A 21,027-nucleotide genomic window follows, 5' to 3' on the forward strand; every position below is an offset into this window, starting at 1 on the left:
TATATTCATTACATTCACGACAGTGTGCTTATAAATTGCTTCTTAATTGAAAAGGAAAATTTACATTAAAAAGCAAAAGGTGAATCTGTGCTTCGTCAAATAAAAGTTGGCTTCGGTCGAGTCAAAAACGAAGAAACAAAAAAAGAACGTATATACCTTTAATTTCGCGTGAACTTTGTGCCATTGACATTGTCTATGAAAAGGTAAATATTTTAATGTTTATAATATGATATTGTGGTTTAATTTGATACCGGTAGCTATATTCCCGTTTATAGCATTCTATTTCTTGAAGTTTCATTTTAGTTCACAAAGCTTGACACAGGAGTGGGCTTTTTTAAATAGAATTTGATAAACTTTGGGCTAGTTCATGTAGTTCTATTTTGACGATGAAATATTTTCTTTGCTCATCAAATGTCTGATTTATTCCTCGCTCTTCACTGATCCCAATTTCCGTTCTGTATATATCACACACGAATTGAATGAAGCAGCACCAGTATGTTACATTATATACTGCATATTGTGGCATTGGATAATGAAAATAGTGCCGTAAAGCGCGACATTATTTACTGTAATTTAAAAATATACATATTTGCATATTCGACCCAATTAATTTAACTTAGACATGACCAGCACAGACTGGATGCTGGGTATATTTTATTAATATATGAAAAGTTGATTGTCTAGATTAAGACAATTGTACAAAGACTTTTAAAACACAGTCAGTCATGCAACAAGTGTCAAAGAAAAGTAAAGGTCCCGACACGAAACAGCTTTTTATTGACACGACAAACTTTCACGGAAATATATTAAACAATACACAGTCTTCCATTTATCTCTAACCTTCATACAAGTCTGCAAACACAATGTCCATATTTGAAGCCATCATTCTGTATCTTGCTGTAAAGAAAATGAAGAAGAATTGTGCAAAATATTGTAGTAAAGCTCCAGTAGTGCAGTATCAGAACGGAACAAGCTACACTTTTCTATCCGTCTGGTATTTGGTGACCATTAATAAGGAAAGGGGAAATATAGCTTTTTTTTTGTTTCACCATACACCGTTAGCAAGTTTAAACGTTTCTTGAACCGTTTTCATGCAATCATCACTCGTTCTATACCACAAGAAGAAAATTTATGCATTGGAAACGATAAAATCCGTGTTCTCACTTCTCTATATTATTAATAACATACCTTACGTTGACGGTGCTCCGAAGACAAGAAACTGAGACAAAATCTGCAGATTTTCTTGCAAAAAAATGACAGGGTGAAGACACGGTGGAACACAGCGTAATAATGAGGATTGAATAAGCGTGTTTATAGTTTAAAACACTTAATCAATTAACTCTGCGTAGGAATATATAATCTTGAAGCAAATGTCGGTGAAGGGTGGGAGGCACTCCACGTGTGTTTCCATCCTACATTTTTCATGGAAAAAAAAGGGGTTTTGTTAATAACATGGTACGGTTATCAAGTTATTATCATATAGGAAATATGTAGGTGGTATCACACCCTTTTAAGGTCTTAATGAGGCCGGGAGATGGTGAGAAGAACATACTTTATATTTATGAGAAAAACATACTATGTATTTATGAGAAAAACATACTATGTATTTATGAGAAAAACATACTATGTATTTATGAGGAAAACATATATACTATGTATTTATGAGGAAAACATATATACTATGTATTTATGGAACATTGCGACTAAAGAGAATAAAAATTTAAGCATGATAAGTATTTTTAACACAAAGTACGACACTTGCTTTACCCTGACCTTAACCATCTTCTACTCTGTCAGAGAAACTCAAGTACCTTGGATGCGTTCCAATATAATCAAGAAGCTGCGTGGTGGCGTCTTCAAATAACTTGAAATAACACGAAATTTGTTATAATTGCCTAAAATATACACAAAAACACTCTCGACATTTTGGGACTCCGTCAGGAGGCTTAAGAGCTAAGGCTCTTTTCCACTTCAACCGTACCGTAGTGTCACGTAGCGTATCGCATTCTTTCCTGGACACTCAGATAAAACTAATGGCTTTGAAACAAAGAAACACGCAACGGTTCACTACGATACGGTTGGTCAAGGTCTACGGTTGATACCAAGGTCTTCACATGAAACAATTTTGTCGGATCCAACTTCGTCTGATAGATGTTTTATAGTCTGCTGACTTGCAATGTACGTGGACAGCAAGTCCACTAAAACCAATGCAGTATTGCTTTATCAATAACAGACTACATACGTCAGTAGTAAATTGGATTTAGCATGACTCTAATGCTGCTGACGAAGGCCAGGGCCGTAGCTAGACCGCTTAATTGGGGGGGGGGTATATTCATATATTCAAGTTTATATACCATAGAAACAATAGCGTACAAAAGAAATCAGTGGGGCATAAGACGAATATATGAATATACACTCCCCCAATCAAGCTTCTAGCTACGGCCCTGACGAAGGCCCTGAGATTGATTTAGCTTCAGGTGAAAAGCATAATCATAGAAATAGAACAACATCTTAGGAAGTCAAATACAATCGGCAAGTGAGGGAAACCAGCACTTCACATCATATTTTAGTGACAAGCTTTCGAAACGATCTTTCATATTCAGAAGAAGTGCCACAGGCCATAAGACAAACTTCGTTAAATAATTTATTTCGCACTAAGAGGTTTATTTCCCAAAACATATGAAACTATCGTTCGAAACTTGCAGTGAAAGTTTCCGTGATATTTTGCAGTTTGAAGTGACACTTCACGTGGGACAAATAAACAGCAAGTTTGTATGATGAAGAATGCTCAGTTTCCGCTATTTTTGTCCGTCTGATGTTGAGCAATATGTCCTTCAAGTGTTTTTTCTTCAGGAACTGCTTCGGATTCCTTGCTCCTCTTGTGAAATAGGATGAGAAACATGAGCAGTGGCAAATGAAGAAGACTGAAACGAAATAATTCCCTGGCTGATTTATTATCTGAACGTTTCTGAAACTTTGACGCCAGCCAGATTAACCATAGATTCACGGGAAGGGAGTCGAGCGCCAGCCACCATGTCGTGACATCACAAACAGGTAACAACGTAGAAAATACTACTAAGGAAACGCAATGACGCAAAGCCACTTTCCGACAGAGGTCTGGATTGAGAACCGACATCATTCGGTAACCAGCTGAGAAAGATACACAAGAGTTTCAAGAGAGAGTTTTGAAAACGGGAAAAGATTCACAAATTCTGATCAAACCTCTCGAATAATCCGCCCGTAGATTCCAACTGAGAGCGTTAAAATGTGGAAACTGCCATGAGTACAAAATTCCGCCAAGAATCAAAGCGCCTGGATCTAATGTTCCTGTACACGCAGTCCATCCCATGAGTGGAGGAAGTGCCCCAACCACCGAGCCTACCCATGTATTCGCGATACTGAGGCGTTTCAATGGAGTATACACAGTTGTATAGAGAATTAACGTAGAGGCACCTGGATAGAGAAGAATAGTTAGAGAGAAGTTAGTAAAGAGGAATTAGAGATGGAGAGTAGTCAGAAAGGAGAACGTAACTAGAGAGAAGAGAGTAATAAGAGAGGGGAGAGTTTCTAGAGAGAACTGGGTAATTAGAGAGGGAAGAGTGATTAGAGAGGGGAATTGGATTAAAGAGGGGAGAGTGATTAGAGATGGGAGAATCATTAGAGAGTGGAGAGTGATTGGAGAGGGGAAAGTGATTAGAGAGAAGAAAGTACGAGTGAGGTGTGAGCAATTAGAATACGGCAATTAGAAAGAAGAATAGAGAGAATACTGGCAAAGAGAGAGCAATTAGAGAGGAGTAATTTAAGAGGACTGAAGAAAGAAATTATGAAATATTCTTATGACAAACCTAACAAAGCAGTCAATCCGTTCACTTGAGTGAGCAACATTGTCAAACCTGATGCTCCAGCAAGTATTCCAAATGTTAATGCATGCGATGAACTGAAATAGATTATTATAAAATATTATAAACATCTGTTGAGATATAATTTATTATAAATTATTACAATCTTAACTTACCTCATAAGACCGCGAACTAAAACTCGATTTTTTGTACGAGACATTTGCGAATCAAATGGAACTTCCAACCACTACAAAAAATAAGAAGAATTCTCAGACATATTATGAAAAACAATATTTTTTGCCTTTTTCTGTCTGTGACAGATAATCACCTGATTAATGGTATTAGCCGAGCAAGAACATAGCATTGTCCCTATTGATACCAGAGCGCATGTCGTTGCTGAGAACTCTCCAGGTGCAAGACTATAACCAGCCATGGTTGTCAGTACCACCAAACCTAGACCAGTGATTAAAATGATGGTGTGTATGACTGTGAGGTAAATTCATATTGTTGTGGTGCTACTGTGAGTGACCAGCCAGGCAAGCCGTTGAAAAACTAGCTTGATGTCCACCATGGTCATTATTTAGGTTGCATGGTTGGTAACTCATGGTTGGTAGCACCATCACAGTACTTCAGCAAGAATTATATATAATGGTCAAACATGATTGAAAGTTTGACCCATAGCAGTTTTCTGAGAATTCTAACCTGTTAAACGTATCTTTGATAATCTTAGATAATATTGGAGTTTCTCATTCCAGGACAGCTGAGATGGAACATCACTCTTATCTTGAACAATATCACTTTGTTCAACACTTGTATTAAGACCAATATTTAAACTTGAACTTGGTTTGGTGAATGTTTCCGTTGAGCTGATTGCTTCTTTAGTGCATTGAACAAGATAACGACATTGTAATTGATGCTGAAATATAAAAAATGTAAGATATGAATAATGGTCTTTCTATAAAATACCGCCAGGGGCACCGGTGAGAAGCAAGCATGGGAAAGCCGGAAAACCGGGTGATCGTTTTTGAAGTGTTTTGCAGTGTCTGGAGTTCATTTACATATTTCTCTGCAGCTGTGTAGATACATTTCAATATTTTAAAAAATAAAAACAGCTCACAAATCATCACAGGACCACAAATCCCACCTACCCAGCCCAAGGTATGTTTTGTGAGATCGGTCTGTCACACAGTTCACTTCTTAGGACGAGCACGTAAAACTATTCAACTGCTGGATAAAAAAATATACTTACATTAACAATGCATGGCCTAATCTTCCAACCTTGAGTGGAGTAATTACTTAAAACTCCACCTCCAATACCATACTTTCCCGTCTGAGGACGGTAACAGGAACACGTTTTTGTATTCTTGGAAAACGGTGTTTTTAAGCACTTCCATGGCACATAACTTCGTAGGAATGCCAAACGGCATTGTGTCTTTAACATAACGTTGTCGTCTTAGCGTTCATTCTTTTGAATTGTGAGAAAATAACACAAAATTGATGGTTTTCAAACTTAATTTCTTGTCAATTTCGTAACTATTTCGAAAGGACGGCCATTTGTGCCCGCAATAAGCATGCGGAAGTAGCAGAAACTTTATTTAGGAAGGAATAAAATGTGTTTTGTTGCAAATATTGCATCTGAAGGTTGAAAGGTTGAAAGATAACTCTCTGGAATTAAATATTGCAATGGGTAATAAAAGGAAAATGAAGGAACGAAGGGAAGAAAAATCCCTGGCAAATAAAGAAGCTTACACAAGAATGAACTTTTTGTATCAGGTAAAGAATTAATTGTGACAAAATCTACAGTAAGAGATTGACCAATCATAGCACAGCATAACTGTATAATTGTATATTCGTTTAGGCTTCCCAAACAGTTTTAATGGAGAATCCACAAAATGTAGAGCTTTCAAGATTTTATATCTTCACTATGAAAAATATTGGACAAAAATTGCTTTGTAAGATGTAGGTTCACGCACAGCTAACTTTACATTCTGGACTTCAGATGTTTTTTAAAAAATGACAATCACTTCATTTCTTGAATAGAGACCCATCCATTAAGAGAACAGTCTGCAAATATTGTCACTCAGTTCTTATTCCTGGTGTAACATCGACGGTCAGAGTTAGAGGTATTAAAATGCAACACTAAACAGCAATGTGCCTTATTTATGTTGTTATTTACCTATGGTGTATTCTATTTTAAACTTAGGGAAAAGAGAAAAACATGTGGTTGTAACATGCTTGGACTGCGGGACGTTAAAACGATTCAATACTCGTAAGAATTATCAACTGTGGTGTGAGCAACAAGAGAATGAAAACACACAGGAAGCAAAATAAAAATAGAAACTTTGTTGAAAAAAATCACCTCATTCTTTGGACAATATGCTCCCTAAATGAAGTTGTCAGTCCTTAAATATATAATTATATACTATTTACTTTATTTATTACCCTTCAAAATAGTTACCACATTATAAAAAATAAATGCCAAAATTATATTGTATTAGTTCAAAACCAAGTCTGCCATCTTAACTTCAGCATTTCAACTCTTTTATATAACAAAGTTTGATTGCAATGCTTCATAAGACAAACTAGTTTTTTACACACATGATTATTTTCATTCTTAATTTATCTCTTCACTTCTTCCACCCTGGTTCCATTTCATGTTGTTTTCTTCGTGAAGCTCAGAGCGGAAGAGAATATTCAGAATCTTGACTTGCCTGGTGATGGACCATCATTCAAAAACTCATGTCCAAGACCATTTTTACAATTTCCACATTTTATCTTATACGCATTATAACCTTCTTTGTGTTTAACAACACTATTGCTGTGAATGGTGTCTGAAAATGCAGGCCAAGGACTTGAATGAGAATATTTCTTCTCACTGCTGAATAATTCATGTCCACATTTTGAACATACATAAATACCTGAAAATTAGAAAAAACACAGCATGAACGGCAATACAGTGATATTACTTACTTATATTACTTTCTTATATTCTCAAGTTATTTAATAACTAAACTTTGATATACAATATCCATATTATTGAACGAAAGTTATACCAACCATCAGCAAAATGATTTTTATATTTCTCTCCCCCTGACCAGCCACAGAAACTCATTATTTCCTTAAATCAAAAGCTTCAAATATATTGACGATCCTTCGTATGTCCTCTCAGAATAAAACCATTTGTCTTGGGCAAAATGAACGACTTTTAATGATACTTTATCAAGAAAATGTCATTTCCGACCACAAAAAAAACTTTGTTATTATTTTACGCAAGAATATGGTTAAACGTCATGTAATACAAAATTATACATAGCTTACAGTTGCTTACAGTAGAGTATGGTGACAGCAGGGCTGGTGACAGATATGGTAACCAGATGGTAAAGGGTATACTAGAACCACATTACAACAAGATCCGCTGTAGTCAGTCGCGACTCTGAACTACCTCTGAAAACAATTTGGTTTTTAAACCAAATACACAAAAATTTCCTATTTTACTCCGGACAAAGTGATATATTTCTGGCAATATAACGAAGTGAACTGTTTGCCATATTATTGTACCTGATAAAACAAGAAAACTAGTTTAATAACCGGCTGGCTTACGCATGCTTTAAATTAAAATGATTTCAAAACAAAGATAATTCATAAATATTTCATTAATACAGTAACATTAAGCACACACGCCTGAATAAATGCTCGAAAACTATGATCCGACATATCATATGTGTACGTAACGACAACACTGTAAAAGCATCTTATAAGATAATATAAACCGAGGTTCATGGACAACACGATGGGATGGAAATCTTGCACTTGGCATGACACGGAATTCAAACGACTGGTTAGCTCTACCTCCAAGTTATATCTCACAAATCTTATCGTTATTTGTGTTGTTAACATTCTGCTAACCATTTCAAATATTTGTTTAAATACAATCACAATTTTAGCCTATTTTAAATCAAAAGAATTGAAACAGAGAAAGTCCTATTTTCTAATAGCATTGCTGTCCTTTAATGACCTGACAATAGGAGTGTTGGGAACTCCTAGCGTTGTTGCATTGGCGGTGAAAACTTTAGTAAAAGATGATGAATGTACTGTCGATATTCTATTCGAGCTCACTGCCGGGAGTTTATCGGCTTTTTCCTTCTCAACATTATTTGTGCTGAACTTAGAGCGCTATTTGTGCATCGCTCATCCATTTTTTCATCGTAATCACATGACGAAACCTAAGCTGTTTGGAATGGTGAGCCTTCTATGGGCATCAGCATTATTACTTATCTTCTCAAGGTTATTCATAGACACTGTGATGAGATACACAAGAACCATTGTCATCATCATTATGGTTATTCTATCAGTGTCTATGTATATCTCAATATACCGAAATTCACGCAAGACGACACAGCTCTATCGTTCACAAAGGCATTTGAGAGCAAGCAGCACCCAAGATCTCAAACTGGCAAAATCTTGTGGAATCGTCGTGACCTGCACGATCATCTGTTTCACTCCATACGCTATGACAAGCTTCTTCAAACCCAAGGCTGACGATCTAGTCTTCGCAATGGCATCAGTTTGGGCGACCACCTTTGCCATGGCCGCGTCTTCCATCAATTCAATCATTTTCTTCTGGAGAAATAGAATCTTAAGGCATCGAGCAAAAAGAGTTCTGAAGTGCAGGGCTTAGCAATGACTAGGGTTTAACGAAAGAAAATAATTAAGTGGTCTTATAAACATACACTGCAATATACCAAATCTTGCCAGAGTCGAAACATTGCTTCTTGAATAAAGCTTCACTGAATTCGCGAGTCGCTTAATTCTTGGGAATGGTTTTGAAATAAAATAATTGAATAGCTGGTGAGAAAACGACAAGATGCATGCATGATTTAACACTAAAAGCAAGCAAAGAATTTTTTATGTTTGCAAAACGGAAACCTATATTTTTTCTTCATTTCTAACGTTATTTAATCAATGTCAAAAGTTACATTAATAATTAAGAACAAGCTTCAGAACTCGTATTGATTATCAGCTGCTTTGAGGGAAAAACGCTTTCCGATTATTATATCATAATTATTCTCTCTTGAATACCGGGAAATCAGTTATTAAAAGCACCCGGATTAATAAGTAGTGACGTCAAATGACGTAATTGCTTATGTTGTTTTTTTCCTTTTCCTTTTGGGATATTGCTGTTACTTTATTTACTTCAACCACGCTTCAACTTAATAACAAGTCTGATGATGCCTTTATGACGTAAGTCGCTTGCATGCTTTTCAGATATCATTAACGTACATCCGCCGGGCATATCAATGTGTAAAATTTTAGCAAAACTATCCCCGGCAAATACCCGGTTTGTAAGCGTGGTTTGAGACAACTGTTCCTGATTAAGGAGGCGTTTAATTCTGTGCAACTCTAGTCCATTTATAGCCGAGTCATTATAAACTAAACTAAACATAGCAAATTTTGATCATAAATACTGTCAAAGGCTGAGTATTTTCACTGAACTGCGACTTAACTTCAGAGCCTTCTTCAAACCTGATTTGGAAATTCTTCGTTTACAAAACTGCGTCTTTCAATCGCATCTCTGCAGATGTTTCCCCAATTTCATTCGTTATCTTCGGATTCTTAAGACAAGCAAGAAATAGTTTTAATTAAATAATTCCCGTTATAAAAGGTTTCAACATTTCCTAATAATATACATACTTGCAAATCTGATTTCTCAAATCGTTTCAGAGCATTTTCAGCCCAAAGCAATAATGGTACTCCATCCACTGGCATTTGTAGCCTCATTGGTTTGGTGTTGAGCAGACGAAGAACTCGAGACAGATCACGTATTAAAGCTCTAGGTTGCAAAAAACCATCTTCAATATACTCAGGAACTATGAAGAAACATCATGCACACTAAGTTATCACTACACTTACTTGTATTGTACGCCTTGATTTGTAGTCTTATCTTCCAACATATTCAATTTTTTCTTCACTTCATTAATCATCTTTAAAAACACTGGTGCATCTTCTCGCAAACTTTGAACTAATTTCTTAAAATCTTCGTCAGTCCAGGTGTTGTCAGCTGCTAGGAAAAAAGAGAACGTGTTCAAATACACACCTGGTTGGATGAACAAGTTTCAGTTTCGTAAACACAATAGAATCAAATGCTTGTTATTTTCTTTGCGCACAGCATCGGTTATCGAATCCCTCGAAAGCTTTCTAGAGTTTCTTAACTATATGGAAGGGCTTCTCTATACTAGTCAAGTATGGCTCATCTTTCCCGCAACAGCGTTACAAAAGAAAACCTGATCTAAATCAACTATCCAACACTTAACAAAAAGAGTAGACAACAAACCTGGCCGGTTATGTGAAAGTTGATCGTACTAAAAAAGAATAGAGTCGTGATTCAATAATTATCTTTGGGTTCACAAGGGTCTTTGCTAAAAACGTTGAAACTCCTCACAGGCAAGAGCTCGTACAAAGTTACAAACGCACCTCTCCCAAAATTTGTCTTATACTTGGCTTGTGTTTAAGGCTTGTCATTTGAAGACGTTCCTCTCCCTCATCATCCGCGTTGAATGCAACTGGAATAAGATTAAATCAGTTTATATTTCCTGCGAACAGTTCTGACTGGACAGACTATAGACAGTAGGTTAAACTATGACATAATCTTTAAACGAAACTTACAAAAGACATTTGACTTTCTTGCGATAAAGAAGGACAAAAAGACAAAGTGACAGAAGCAACAGAATAATGAGAGTTGAGAGTACTACAACAAGGATTGTGTACAGAGATTTTGAGCTTGCTTCGTCCCCTGAAACAAATTGTGAATAAATGAATGGTGAATTAATGATTCAGCATCAATTACCAAAATTAATTATATAATCAAAAGTTTCGATTATTTACAAATAGATATCGATTGTAGATTATCAGATTGATTTGATACGAACCTTTAATAACACACGTTCCGTTCTTACTGCGACTAAAACCACTCTTACACTCACAAGAACCTGTCGTTGCACAGATTTCGTTGTTGCTGCTGCATTCATTCGTAATGGAACATGCTGGAAGAGTAAAAAGTTTCATTTGATCAAACAACGTACAGTCAGAAAACGAATCCACATTAAAAACAAGCGTTTATGTCCCCGTCAACGTTATAAATACATCTGCATGTTGCTTTAGAAAGGAAAAATATCTAGTGATTAGTCAATGTAGTGACTATATCACTGTACAAATATAATCAAACTCACCAGCAGTGAAGGTATACAATCCAGTAAAAATACATAGACCAGACAAAATGAACACAAGAGAACTAACCATTACGAACCAAAAGCTAGTCTTTAAAACACATTTTAAAACTAGACACAGATAAGATAACACACTCGCGTATATCTTGGTTCAGACTTTGGATTCTATATTTGTACTTAAGAGACTATAAATATGGCTAATAGAAAATTATTATAGTTTTTGAATAAGTATTAACGAGATCAGCGTGGTATTAACATTAAACACAATGCTATCGCTCAGGGGGGTGCCACTCAAACGGAATCCAACTGTTGTGAATATGAGCCTGCAACGGTTTATAGTCAGTGGTGATGAGCAGTGGAGAGGTAAATTTTCTGATGTATTCGTGCATGACGTTAACCATTCATGTCTGAAACGTCATCACTAAAATCCATCAAACAAGATCCTCTTATATTTGTTCACTTTCAGCTAAAAAGCTTTCTCGAACTATACCATAAGTTATATTCGCCTCACCAAATCTCAAACGCTGAGGTTTTCGTTTTATTTGATCGGATTATCATCGTAATGTCAAGCACCATTTATTTCATTTTCCAACTGCAAAGTACGATGTCCTGTCAAGCGAGTCTGATCTAGTGTTAAACGAGGTACTAGACCTCACAATAACAACTTTCACACTCATTTCAAAGCCTGCAATGAGCAGACGTTGTCTCATTCTTCTTCTTTTTCTTTCCATTTTGGGTCTTTTTATGAATCTCTTCTTTGACGCTGTCCTGTAGTTGAGTAAAGAAACCGGAGGATGATGTCAGAGAAGAGTCTCGTTTCTTCTCGTCGACAATCGTGCTTGATTTGTCCTTCTTCAGAGACTCCAGAGCTTTCGCCTTGCCGTATTTATTCCCAAGACCTAGAAAGATGCATACGAAAGTCTTTGAAAAAGATGATAAGTAAATATTGTTCATTATTTCCTTATTACCAGATAAGAGTCATCTTTTATCTCAAAGCGACCAAGTGAAAAGGGTAATAGAACCTAATCTATGCAAAGAATGAGTTTTTACCTGGATTAGTTTTCTCAATAACTTTTTGAAGTTTTGCTTTTTCTTTCGCTGCAAAGCGTTGTTTCCGCTTTTTCCCCCGCCGTTCACGATTTCGATCCTGCTTCGTCATCTCTCCCTGAGATTTCACTTCAGTTTTCTGTTTATCAAAGATTTCCTCAGGAGCCAGCAAAGCAGTTTCACTCACGTTCACTGGCGTACATTCTTCGATACTTATTGATGGCACGTTTGAGACGATATTCACTTCAGATTTGAGCTGAATTAAGATGAAACATCAAATATCAAAACACATCTCAATTTAAACACAAAAATCGTAAGCATACTAACCGGTTTAGGAGTAAAATGGAAGTTAGTTAAGGCATCCAATTTTGAAAAGAGAGACTTCATTAATTTCTCAATTTCTTGATGTTCTTCATTCTCTTGTTCTACTTCAGGATTCTCAAAAATCAAATAAACACATGATTGAAATTTTAAAAACGAAAGCCTAGATCTTTTCTCATCAGTGGGAGTGAACTGGCATAAAATGCATTATTACACCTTCATGAACTACCTGTTGTTGAAGATATTCTTTTTCATAGATTTCACTGAGACTCATTTTACTTTTTTCTTGATTAAGAGGCTGAGGTTTTTTATATTCATAAGGTTCTTTCACTGGCTTTTGTTTCCTCTCAACATCATCCCAAGCCTAAGATAACAGATGTACAGTAATGCTCCTTTCATCAAATGTTTGAGATGTTAAATACAGAATACATTAAATTGTACTGGAGGAAATCCAGAGATCCTGGAGAGATCAGGAGATCCGGGAAAGATTAAGAGATCCTGGAGAGACTAAGAGATCCTGGAGAGAATAAGAGATCCTGGAGAGATTAAGAGATCCTGGAGAGATTAAGAGATTCTGGAGAGATTAAGAGATCCTGGAGAGATTAAGAGATCCTAAAGAGATTAAGAGATCCTGGAGAGATCAAGAGATGCTGGAAAGATCAAGAGATCCCAGTGAATTATAAAACAGTAAACACTACTTACACCATCTTTAATTCTCTGTATAATAATTTCTTCAAGCGTTTTACTTGTCTCCTCAGTGATTACAGGAGCTACAAATAAAAGGAAAATATTATTTATCTCTTGCATCTACTGGTGTTAGAGACAGAAAGAAGCAATCTTACCACCAGCAGTTGTATGATCAAACTGCAAGACTTCCTCTAAAAGGCTGTTTGAGGGTCGAGCAGAAGCTGATATCTCTCCTGTGAGTTGCCACGACTTTGCAGCAACATTGCTATCCTCTAATGCTGTAATTTGTTTCTTCACCTTTTGGGAAAAACATGAATAATTTCTAGTCATCTAGAGGCTGTCATGATTGGGCTGACTCACAACATACAAGCAGTGAAATATCTTACCCTTTCTTGTTGTTTTTCCAATGTTGATTTGGTACCAATATCATCATCAGGTAGAACTAAAGCACTGGAAATTTCTTCTGTCTCTTCATAGTCACTACTATCCTTATCTTGAAAATCATCATCCACACTTTCATCACTCTTCTGATCATTACCTATCTTTTCTTCAGTCAGATCATCAGGAATGTCAAAATAATCGGAATACATCACACTTTGAGAAACATTTCTAGACAAAAAAGAAAACATTACATTCTGTTTTAGACAAGGGACATCTGAAAGTTGCATAAGTTTAATATACCATGTACTTACTTTTCAACAAAATTTGATGTGCCATCCCCTTTATTTAAATCCGTGAAATAATCAATATTTTCATCATCATCACTCCCATCTGAAGAAGCGTCATCTCTGGCATGCTTGCTTTCAAGAAACCTCTCCATTTCGGCCAACTTAAAGAACTGATCATCCACAATGGAACCTTTGAAACTGGTTTTCTTGGGTTTCGATCTTTTTTCAATACTTTTTGCCATCTCTTCATCAGTATTTTCCTCCAGCAGGCTATCAGCATGATTATTTCCACAAGAACTTGACTCAGCCAAATCAGCAGGAATTTCATTTTTATCCAACGTGATCACGTCACTTTCCTTACTCCTACTACATTCTTCATCATTTAAATGCAAATAAATCTCCTTCTTAAGAAGACGTTTGAATCCAGTCTTTATTTCTTGTATCAAAGATTTATTCTGAAGTTGAATTTGTTGCCATATCACCTCATCGTCGAAGTTCATTGGATCCAGTTGTAAACTTTCGAAAGGACAAGTCTCTATCTTTCGTCCACAAATCACCTCGTCTATCTTGTTGTAATTGAAGAGTTCCCGTAAAACAGACAATATCACAGCACTATGTTTCTTATCATAAGTTATAAAACGCTCGAGATTATCTTCAATATTCGTCAGGGACTTACCAAGGGAGGTTAGTTCATCACTGGAAGCTAAATCTTGGATTTTCACGTTGGCGGCCATATTGGATTCCGGAAGGTCCAGTGAACCACTGAGCTATATAATATATCCTGGATAGCTCACTGCAGTGAACTGAACTGAATAGAAGTGGATGCATTTTTTGCCCCCCCCCTTGCAACTGTGAGACAGAGAACAGTTGCCCCTGAATTTTAACACAATAAGGCAGTGTTCTGGGATTTTAACCCAGAGGCCAAACATAAAAGCACTTTTTAAAGAAAAAATATAATTCACTATAGATCTTTGTTTGGCCCCAGACATGGACACTGTTTTTTGCCAAACATGAAATGGAGGGAAACCGGAGTTCCCGGAGAAAAACCCTCGTGACCACAACATGAAATCCGGATCTCAAGTTAACTGGTCTGGTCCGACATTTTGGTATTTTTAGTTGGAAATTCCGCAATAATTAATTGGGGCAGGTTTGCCAGTTATTTTTGTTCTTGTATTTTACCAATTTTTGGAGATAATCTGGCAACCATGTGGACTATTTTTAACGGCATTACATTTATACATTATCAATGTTTTTCATCTGACCAATCTTTAAAAATTGCCACACAATTTTTAAGGGTTCGTCAAATGATCCTGGTGGTCTGAAACATGCGCTTAGATTTATTTAAAACAAACATGCCTAAGGCAATGGCATAAAAAATTTACCTATAGGTAATGGGGATTTTGGTAATATGACCCATCGTTATACTGAAACCTGGCCAAAGTGAAATTGCATTCATCTATTCAAACTGGTTTTGCAAGTCCTTGGCTTATTCATATATCATCATCAAATCCATCGTTATAAAACCTAAAGTGATATTCCTATTAATTAATCTATTGAGATCAGTTGCAATAGCGTCGTTCAGGTCTATATTACTACATAGAGATCAGATGCGGAAATAACAGCGTGTCATCCAGTGATCATATTGAGATCAGGGCCAAAAAAAATCGAGCGCGTATAGCCCACTCACTAGACACTAGTCAAATATAGCTGGTATTTAGAGATCAGTTGCAAAAAAGACTCAACATAATTAAACTTGGAAATCAAAATACTACATAGAGATCAGAACAATTGTAGGCGAAGTCAAATTACTCTCTATTACGTCGCTTATTTTTCAAGCAATATTTCGTATACAAGTAATCAAAAAAACACTAAAGACAACTCCTTTCAAAAACGAGAACAAATTTCTTGAAGTCCAGAGTCCCAATTTAGAAGAATTACGGTGATATTTCAACATAATAATATATAATAATAATTAATAATAGATAATTACTCCATGCACAAATTTACTCTAATTAACGTTCATCCTTAATTAATAAACTTTATTCTATTCAAGATTCGAATTTATTCTAACCATCAAAATATCAACCTATGCTATTTTCATGCTTTCCCACAAGCTTCGAAAATAAAAATTGATAAATAGAAATTTATTAAAGTCACAGCTTTCAAGGTACACTCCTATAGATTCGAAGTAAAAAAATCCTTATAATAGAACATAGCTAAACTAAACTATTACTATTCACTATCCTATCAAAACTAAACTAATCTGCTGTCTATACCGGCCGGTAATATTTAACTAAACTTGCTAACTATTTGGCAAATATTTTTACTTGATAAATAAAAAAAAAAATAAAAAATAATTTATAATATACTACATTTATAACTTATTCAACTGGTTTTGCAAGCCCTTAAGGCCAATTTCCCTAATTAGAGCAAAGTAATTTATGTTGTGGCATGCATAAACAAAATATTTTTCAGCTAATTTTTGATCTTATACATGTATGAATACGACCTATAATCATGCTATATATGCAAATATTTTTACCATCACATGCACCTACCCTAATTAGAGCAATGTATTTTATGTTGTTGCATGCATAAACAAAATATTTTTACACCTATTTCTTGATCTTATACATGGAAGAATACGGTCGTCTATAATCATGCTATTACTCAGGCAATCATTTTTAACGTCACATGCACTTAGAAAGTCAATTACCCTAATTTAAGAGCAATGTATTTCATGTTAAATTGTGGCATGCACAGCCGAAATATTTCACAGCTAATTTTGGATCTGATACCTGTTAAAATATATCAACAACCTATAATTGATCATGCTATTATTTTGGCAACTATATTTTATTTGCACATGCACTCACAGAAATCAATGTTATGGCATGCATTACCTCAATATTTTGTTGCAAATTTTTGATGCCAATGCCTTAGGTGCAAACAAACTCATACAATCATATATGCATACCTGGTTCTTGTTCACAGTTACCTTTGTACGAATTCCATTCTTCAAGTTGAGTTCATGCTTCATCATTTTTAGACACACTACTGGCTACTTAATTTAGTAATATCATGCATTTCACCAATTGCATTACACATTAAGTGATAAAACAGGAACATGCATTTTCAAAGAATCAAACATGCTGTATACATTAATTTGCTCTGCATGCAATCCGAAATTTTGACTTATTATCATTGTCAAAGTATGAAATCAGAATTTCACTTAATGTCTAACACATTCAGTGCAGACCACCAGGAAAACAAGCATGCACAGACACCCAGGATAGAATGCAAGAAAACTGAATAATACTACCCATCAAACCTGTCTTCAGTCCATCATCATCTGTCATCGGGCAGTCCATCGGCATCTGTCATCGGGTGGTCCATCATCATCTTTCATCGGGTGGTCCATCGTCATCTGTCATCGGGTGGTCCATCATCATCTGTCATCGGGTGGTCCATCATCATCTGCATCAAGTGGTCCATCATCATCTGAAATGATACATTTCTTAACATCTGAAATGATATGAAACAAAATCACCTATGGTATGTTACCTGCATGAGCTCCACCAACATCATCTTCACCACGACGCTCATTGTACATGCGAATACAAATTTTCATGCATTTTCTAAATTACATGCAAATTTGGAGAGATTTATTAAACACATGCATTCATTCGAAAATGGGATAGACATTTAACACTCGACCATTATATCTTAAGATCATTTCAACATGCATTTGTTTTTTGTGCTCCAAGAGCAATATTTTGCCTATGCCAGACTAGGTCAGTCGAGCATACAGAAAGTATAAATGACCCGGGCCCCTGATCACTTATACTTACTCATTACTCCTGACAAAACATGCAAGATATAACCAAGGGTTGGGATCTGAACTGCATGCAATCCAAAAATTGAAAATTAAAAACAGAGGAGCCTCAAATGTCTGGGAAATTGGGAATATCATAAAATGTGTGGTTTGATTTGATTTCATAAAATGTGTGGTTTGAATTTAAATTTAGATTTTGTATTTGCATGCAAAATGGTAACATTTCTCCATCACAACTAAAATGAATAAACGAAAGAGCGATAAGTATAAGCACAATATCTACATGCCTATCAATCCATACTTCTGATGGTAGTATATGTTTATACAGGATTATTTAGGGTGTTCTAATAAATACTCCCAGTTTCAAGTAGGAATACTACAATAGTGTTTCTATGTTGGTTTATTGTATTCGTTTCAAATCAGAAAATAGATTTGGTATACCACTCAAATTACAGGACATATATAATATAATATACCAGGACATTTCAATGGTACGTTGTGGAAACACAGTAAAAATCATCGAGGCATGTCCAGGCATGAAGAGTGATGTCAGGTTAGATCTGAAATCCGGTGATGTGATTGATTTGCGAAAAAATTTGTCGCGAAAAAGTAGAATGGTTTCCTACTTTTTATCTGTTCACGGGAATTAATTTGCCTCGTGGAAAACACTTAAATTATTGAAATACAGACTTCACTACGATTTGCAAATACTGACAATGAACTTGAAAAATACACACTTGTTGATTATTAACTTTTAGCCTTGTTAAATAAGCCCCTTTTTGATTAGGCGCATGTCATTTGGGGCTTTTAAACGCCTATTTTTCACCTTTTTAACACACCAAGTAAATTTTAGTTAAATATTCTTAATCTAATTTGCCTTTACTGAACACCGGCATGCAAATGGCACAAAGCACATGCGAACTCACATTTTTACGGGATCAAAGAGCACAATGATTACGAATGCACAAAATCAAACACATTTATTCATCAGTATAAACATAATATATCAATTCCTTATTGCAGTGGTATCAGTTGAAAACATCTATTATCTATCGTATAGCTATAAATGCCTCGAGCTCAAAGACCTCGATTTGAAAAAAGACGGCGAGCGGCGAGATCTATAAACAGTAAGAAGCCCCGCATGGCGGCCCCAATACACCAAAAAATACTTGATTCTTCTGCAAATTGATACGAATACTTAGGCAGAACTACTTTATCTTTGCTTACAATATAAGAAAGCGTGAAAAACTAAGCAATTATATGCTCTAAAAGTTAAACGGCGGCGACTAAAAGTCTACACTGACAGTGTAAAAGAACACCGGCGTCGCAAAAACACGCACATGGAAATTCGCTAGAAACGCTGAAAATTTCAGTGGACCTAATTCTTCTTCAAATTGATACGAATACTGAGGCAGAACTACTTTATCTTTACTTACAATATAAGAAAGCTTGAAAAACTAAAGAATATGCTCTAAAAGTTAAACGGTGGCGACTACAAGTCTACAACAGTTGAAAAAGGAACACCAGCGTCGAAAAAACACGCACATATCAAATATCATGAAAATTCGCTAGAAACGCTGAAAATTTTGACCTTATTCTTCTGTAAATTGATACGAATACTCAGGCAGAACTACTTTATCTTTGCTTACAATATAGAAAGCTTGAAAAACTAAACAATATGTTCTAAAAATTAAACGGCGGCGACTACAACACTCAACAGTTTAACTGAAAAAGAACACCGGCGTCGCAAACACGCACATGAAAATTCACTAGAAACGCTGAAAATTTTGACCTTATTCTTCTGTAAATTGATACGAATACTACAGCAGAACTACTCTACTTTGCTTACAATATAACAAAGCTTCAAAAACTAAACATGCTCTAAAAGTTAAGCGGCGGCGAATACAACAGTTGAAAAGGACACCGGCGTCGCAAACACGCACATGCATGGAAACTCGTTAGAAAAGCTGAAAATTTGGACCTAATTCTTCTGTAAATTGATACGAATACTCAGGCAGAACAACTTTATCTTTGCTTACAATATAAGAAAGCTTGAAAAACTAAACAATATGATCTAAAAATTAAACGGCGGCGACTACAAGTCTACAACAGTTTAAAAAAGAACAACAGCGTCGTATAAAAAATCGCACATAGAAACTAGAAACGCTGAAAATTTGGACGTAATTATTCTGTAAATTGATACGAATACTACAGCAGAACTACTTTATCTTTGCTTACAATATAAGAAAGCTTCAAAAACTAAACAATTTCCTCTAAAAGTTAAGCGGCGGCGACTACGAGTTGGAAAGGACACCGGCGTCGCAAACACGCACGGATGAAAACTCGCTAGAAATGCTGAAAATTTGGACCTAATTCTTCTGCAAATTAGTAGAAATCGCTACGAATACTATGCTGAAGCTATTCTAGCTTTGCTTACAACAAAGGAAATTTAAAAAATCAAAACAATATGCCTCTAAACGGTGGCGCCTACCAATCATAGTGTGAAGACACGTGCAAGCGAAACGCACTTAAATACGTTGAAAAATTGAACTTAATTTTCAGCACTTAATAATTGACACTTATTGACTTAATCATTTAACTAATTGTTACGAATACTAAAGGCAGAACCATTCTAGCTTATTCTAGCTTGGCTAATAAACGTTTTAGTTCAATAACTAACAAAAAAAACACAATTAATACATACTTTACAATTCACGACCATTGAATCCAGCTTTCGTCGACGGATTTCGGCCTAAAAAGAAAACAAAAAAGTGTTTAATAACTATGCAAATATTTAAAACATTGTTTGAATAACATCTTCGATCTTTTTATGCAGAGTATTCAGAGATATACACACCTTGCAACGAGGAGCGAATTTCCTTGCCACCGCATCGTCCACATGGTCTTGAAAACTGACTGTCAATCACTCAATCTGTCAAAAACTGTCTCATGTCTGAAACTGCGACTTGTGATTGGCCAATTTGGTCACACGTCATTCTTTGCCCACAATGCAATAGACCACTGACCTGTATTTATTATGGACCAGTGAATTCAATTCTTTGCTGGACTATAAAATGTTTTTGAGTGGAATAATCTCATATCTTTATTTCACGGTTTTATAGTTTTTGCAACCTAAAACGGAAAAAATATGAGCAAATGCTTGATAAATCTCGCAAAAATAGGTGCTCAGACGGATCTGAAATAGCCTCACTGCCCCTATGACTGGCCCCTACCACTGAGCTATATAAAAATTCCTGGAGGACTTGCTCACTGGCCAAATCATCCCCAGTCCTCAAGCCTCAGATTTAAGAAAGTGACACGTGATATGACCTCTACACACGGTTGCTTGTGATTGGTCAAGCCGCAGTTCCTAGTTTCAGGCCTGTGTAAGCGCGCGTGCGACCAGA

General features: G+C 35.8%; 5 protein-coding genes and 2 long non-coding RNA genes across 9 annotated transcripts; 2 read left to right on the top strand and 5 right to left on the bottom strand.

Annotated features, from left to right (window-relative positions):
* Positions 1-840: 840 nt before the first annotated feature.
* On the bottom strand, positions 841-2,314 carry LOC114544102. The gene is made up of 3 exons (XR_003690291.1): positions 1,812-2,314; positions 1,189-1,412; positions 841-897 (listed from the first exon to the last, which is right to left on the bottom strand). It is a non-coding gene; the product is annotated as an uncharacterized LOC114544102 (long non-coding RNA).
* Positions 2,315-2,626: 312 nt separating this feature from the next.
* On the bottom strand, positions 2,627-5,385 carry LOC114544094 (protoheme IX farnesyltransferase, mitochondrial-like). Its single transcript, XM_028562828.1, has 7 exons — positions 5,089-5,385; positions 4,542-4,755; positions 4,168-4,292; positions 4,016-4,086; positions 3,846-3,937; positions 3,223-3,453; positions 2,627-3,150 (listed from the first exon to the last, which is right to left on the bottom strand). Exons 1-7 carry the CDS (start codon positions 5,278-5,280, stop codon positions 2,789-2,791), a joined length of 1,287 nt encoding a protein of 428 aa, XP_028418629.1. The 5' UTR covers positions 5,281-5,385; the 3' UTR covers positions 2,627-2,788.
* A 4-nt stretch (positions 5,386-5,389) lies between these two features.
* LOC114544098 (ribonuclease P protein subunit p21-like) lies at positions 5,390-6,545 on the top strand. Its single transcript, XM_028562832.1, has 4 exons — positions 5,390-5,612; positions 5,698-5,798; positions 5,880-5,962; positions 6,043-6,545. The coding sequence occupies exons 1-4, from the start codon at positions 5,523-5,525 to the stop codon at positions 6,168-6,170; spliced, it is 402 nt and encodes a 133-aa protein (XP_028418633.1). The 5' UTR covers positions 5,390-5,522; the 3' UTR covers positions 6,171-6,545.
* A 552-nt stretch (positions 6,546-7,097) lies between these two features.
* On the top strand, positions 7,098-8,783 carry LOC114544095 (neuropeptide FF receptor 1-like). Its single transcript, XM_028562829.1, has one exon. The coding sequence runs from the start codon at positions 7,618-7,620 to the stop codon at positions 8,515-8,517; it is 900 nt and encodes a 299-aa protein (XP_028418630.1). The 5' UTR covers positions 7,098-7,617; the 3' UTR covers positions 8,518-8,783.
* A 26-nt stretch (positions 8,784-8,809) lies between these two features.
* LOC114544096 lies at positions 8,810-10,371 on the bottom strand. 2 transcript variants are annotated; one of them, XM_028562831.1, is made up of 5 exons: positions 10,311-10,371; positions 10,171-10,198; positions 9,750-9,897; positions 9,531-9,669; positions 8,810-9,451 (listed from the first exon to the last, which is right to left on the bottom strand). In XM_028562831.1, exons 1-5 carry the CDS (start codon positions 10,356-10,358, stop codon positions 9,383-9,385), a joined length of 432 nt encoding a protein of 143 aa, XP_028418632.1. In that variant the 5' UTR covers positions 10,359-10,371; the 3' UTR covers positions 8,810-9,382. The 2 variants fall into 2 exon arrangements, with proteins under 2 accessions (XP_028418632.1, XP_028418631.1); XM_028562830.1 differs by having other exon boundaries at positions 8,895-9,451; positions 9,750-9,900.
* Positions 10,372-10,518: 147 nt separating this feature from the next.
* Positions 10,519-14,520, bottom strand: LOC114544104 (U3 small nucleolar ribonucleoprotein protein MPP10-like). 2 transcript variants are annotated; one of them, XR_003690292.1, is made up of 10 exons: positions 13,810-14,520; positions 13,504-13,726; positions 13,273-13,414; positions 13,133-13,200; positions 12,660-12,794; positions 12,437-12,547; positions 12,113-12,365; positions 11,066-11,961; positions 10,766-10,879; positions 10,519-10,629 (listed from the first exon to the last, which is right to left on the bottom strand). XR_003690292.1 is itself a non-coding variant. In XM_028562838.1 (8 exons), exons 1-8 carry the CDS (start codon positions 14,517-14,519, stop codon positions 11,741-11,743), a joined length of 1,863 nt encoding a protein of 620 aa, XP_028418639.1. In that variant the 5' UTR covers position 14,520; the 3' UTR covers positions 11,032-11,740. The 2 variants fall into 2 exon arrangements, 1 of the variants encoding a protein (XP_028418639.1); XM_028562838.1 differs by lacking the exons at positions 10,519-10,629; positions 10,766-10,879 and having other exon boundaries at positions 11,032-11,961.
* A 3,248-nt stretch (positions 14,521-17,768) lies between these two features.
* Positions 17,769-20,564, bottom strand: LOC114544093. The gene is made up of 3 exons (XR_003690289.1): positions 20,478-20,564; positions 20,325-20,372; positions 17,769-17,856 (listed from the first exon to the last, which is right to left on the bottom strand). It is a non-coding gene; the product is annotated as an uncharacterized LOC114544093 (long non-coding RNA).
* Positions 20,565-21,027: the final 463 nt, after the last annotated feature.

The sequence above is a fragment of the Dendronephthya gigantea genome, unplaced genomic scaffold (genome assembly GCF_004324835.1).
Source record: "Dendronephthya gigantea isolate DGI-Jeju-01 unplaced genomic scaffold, DenGig_1.0 000649F, whole genome shotgun sequence".
NCBI lineage: Eukaryota > Metazoa > Cnidaria > Anthozoa > Malacalcyonacea > Nephtheidae > Dendronephthya > Dendronephthya gigantea.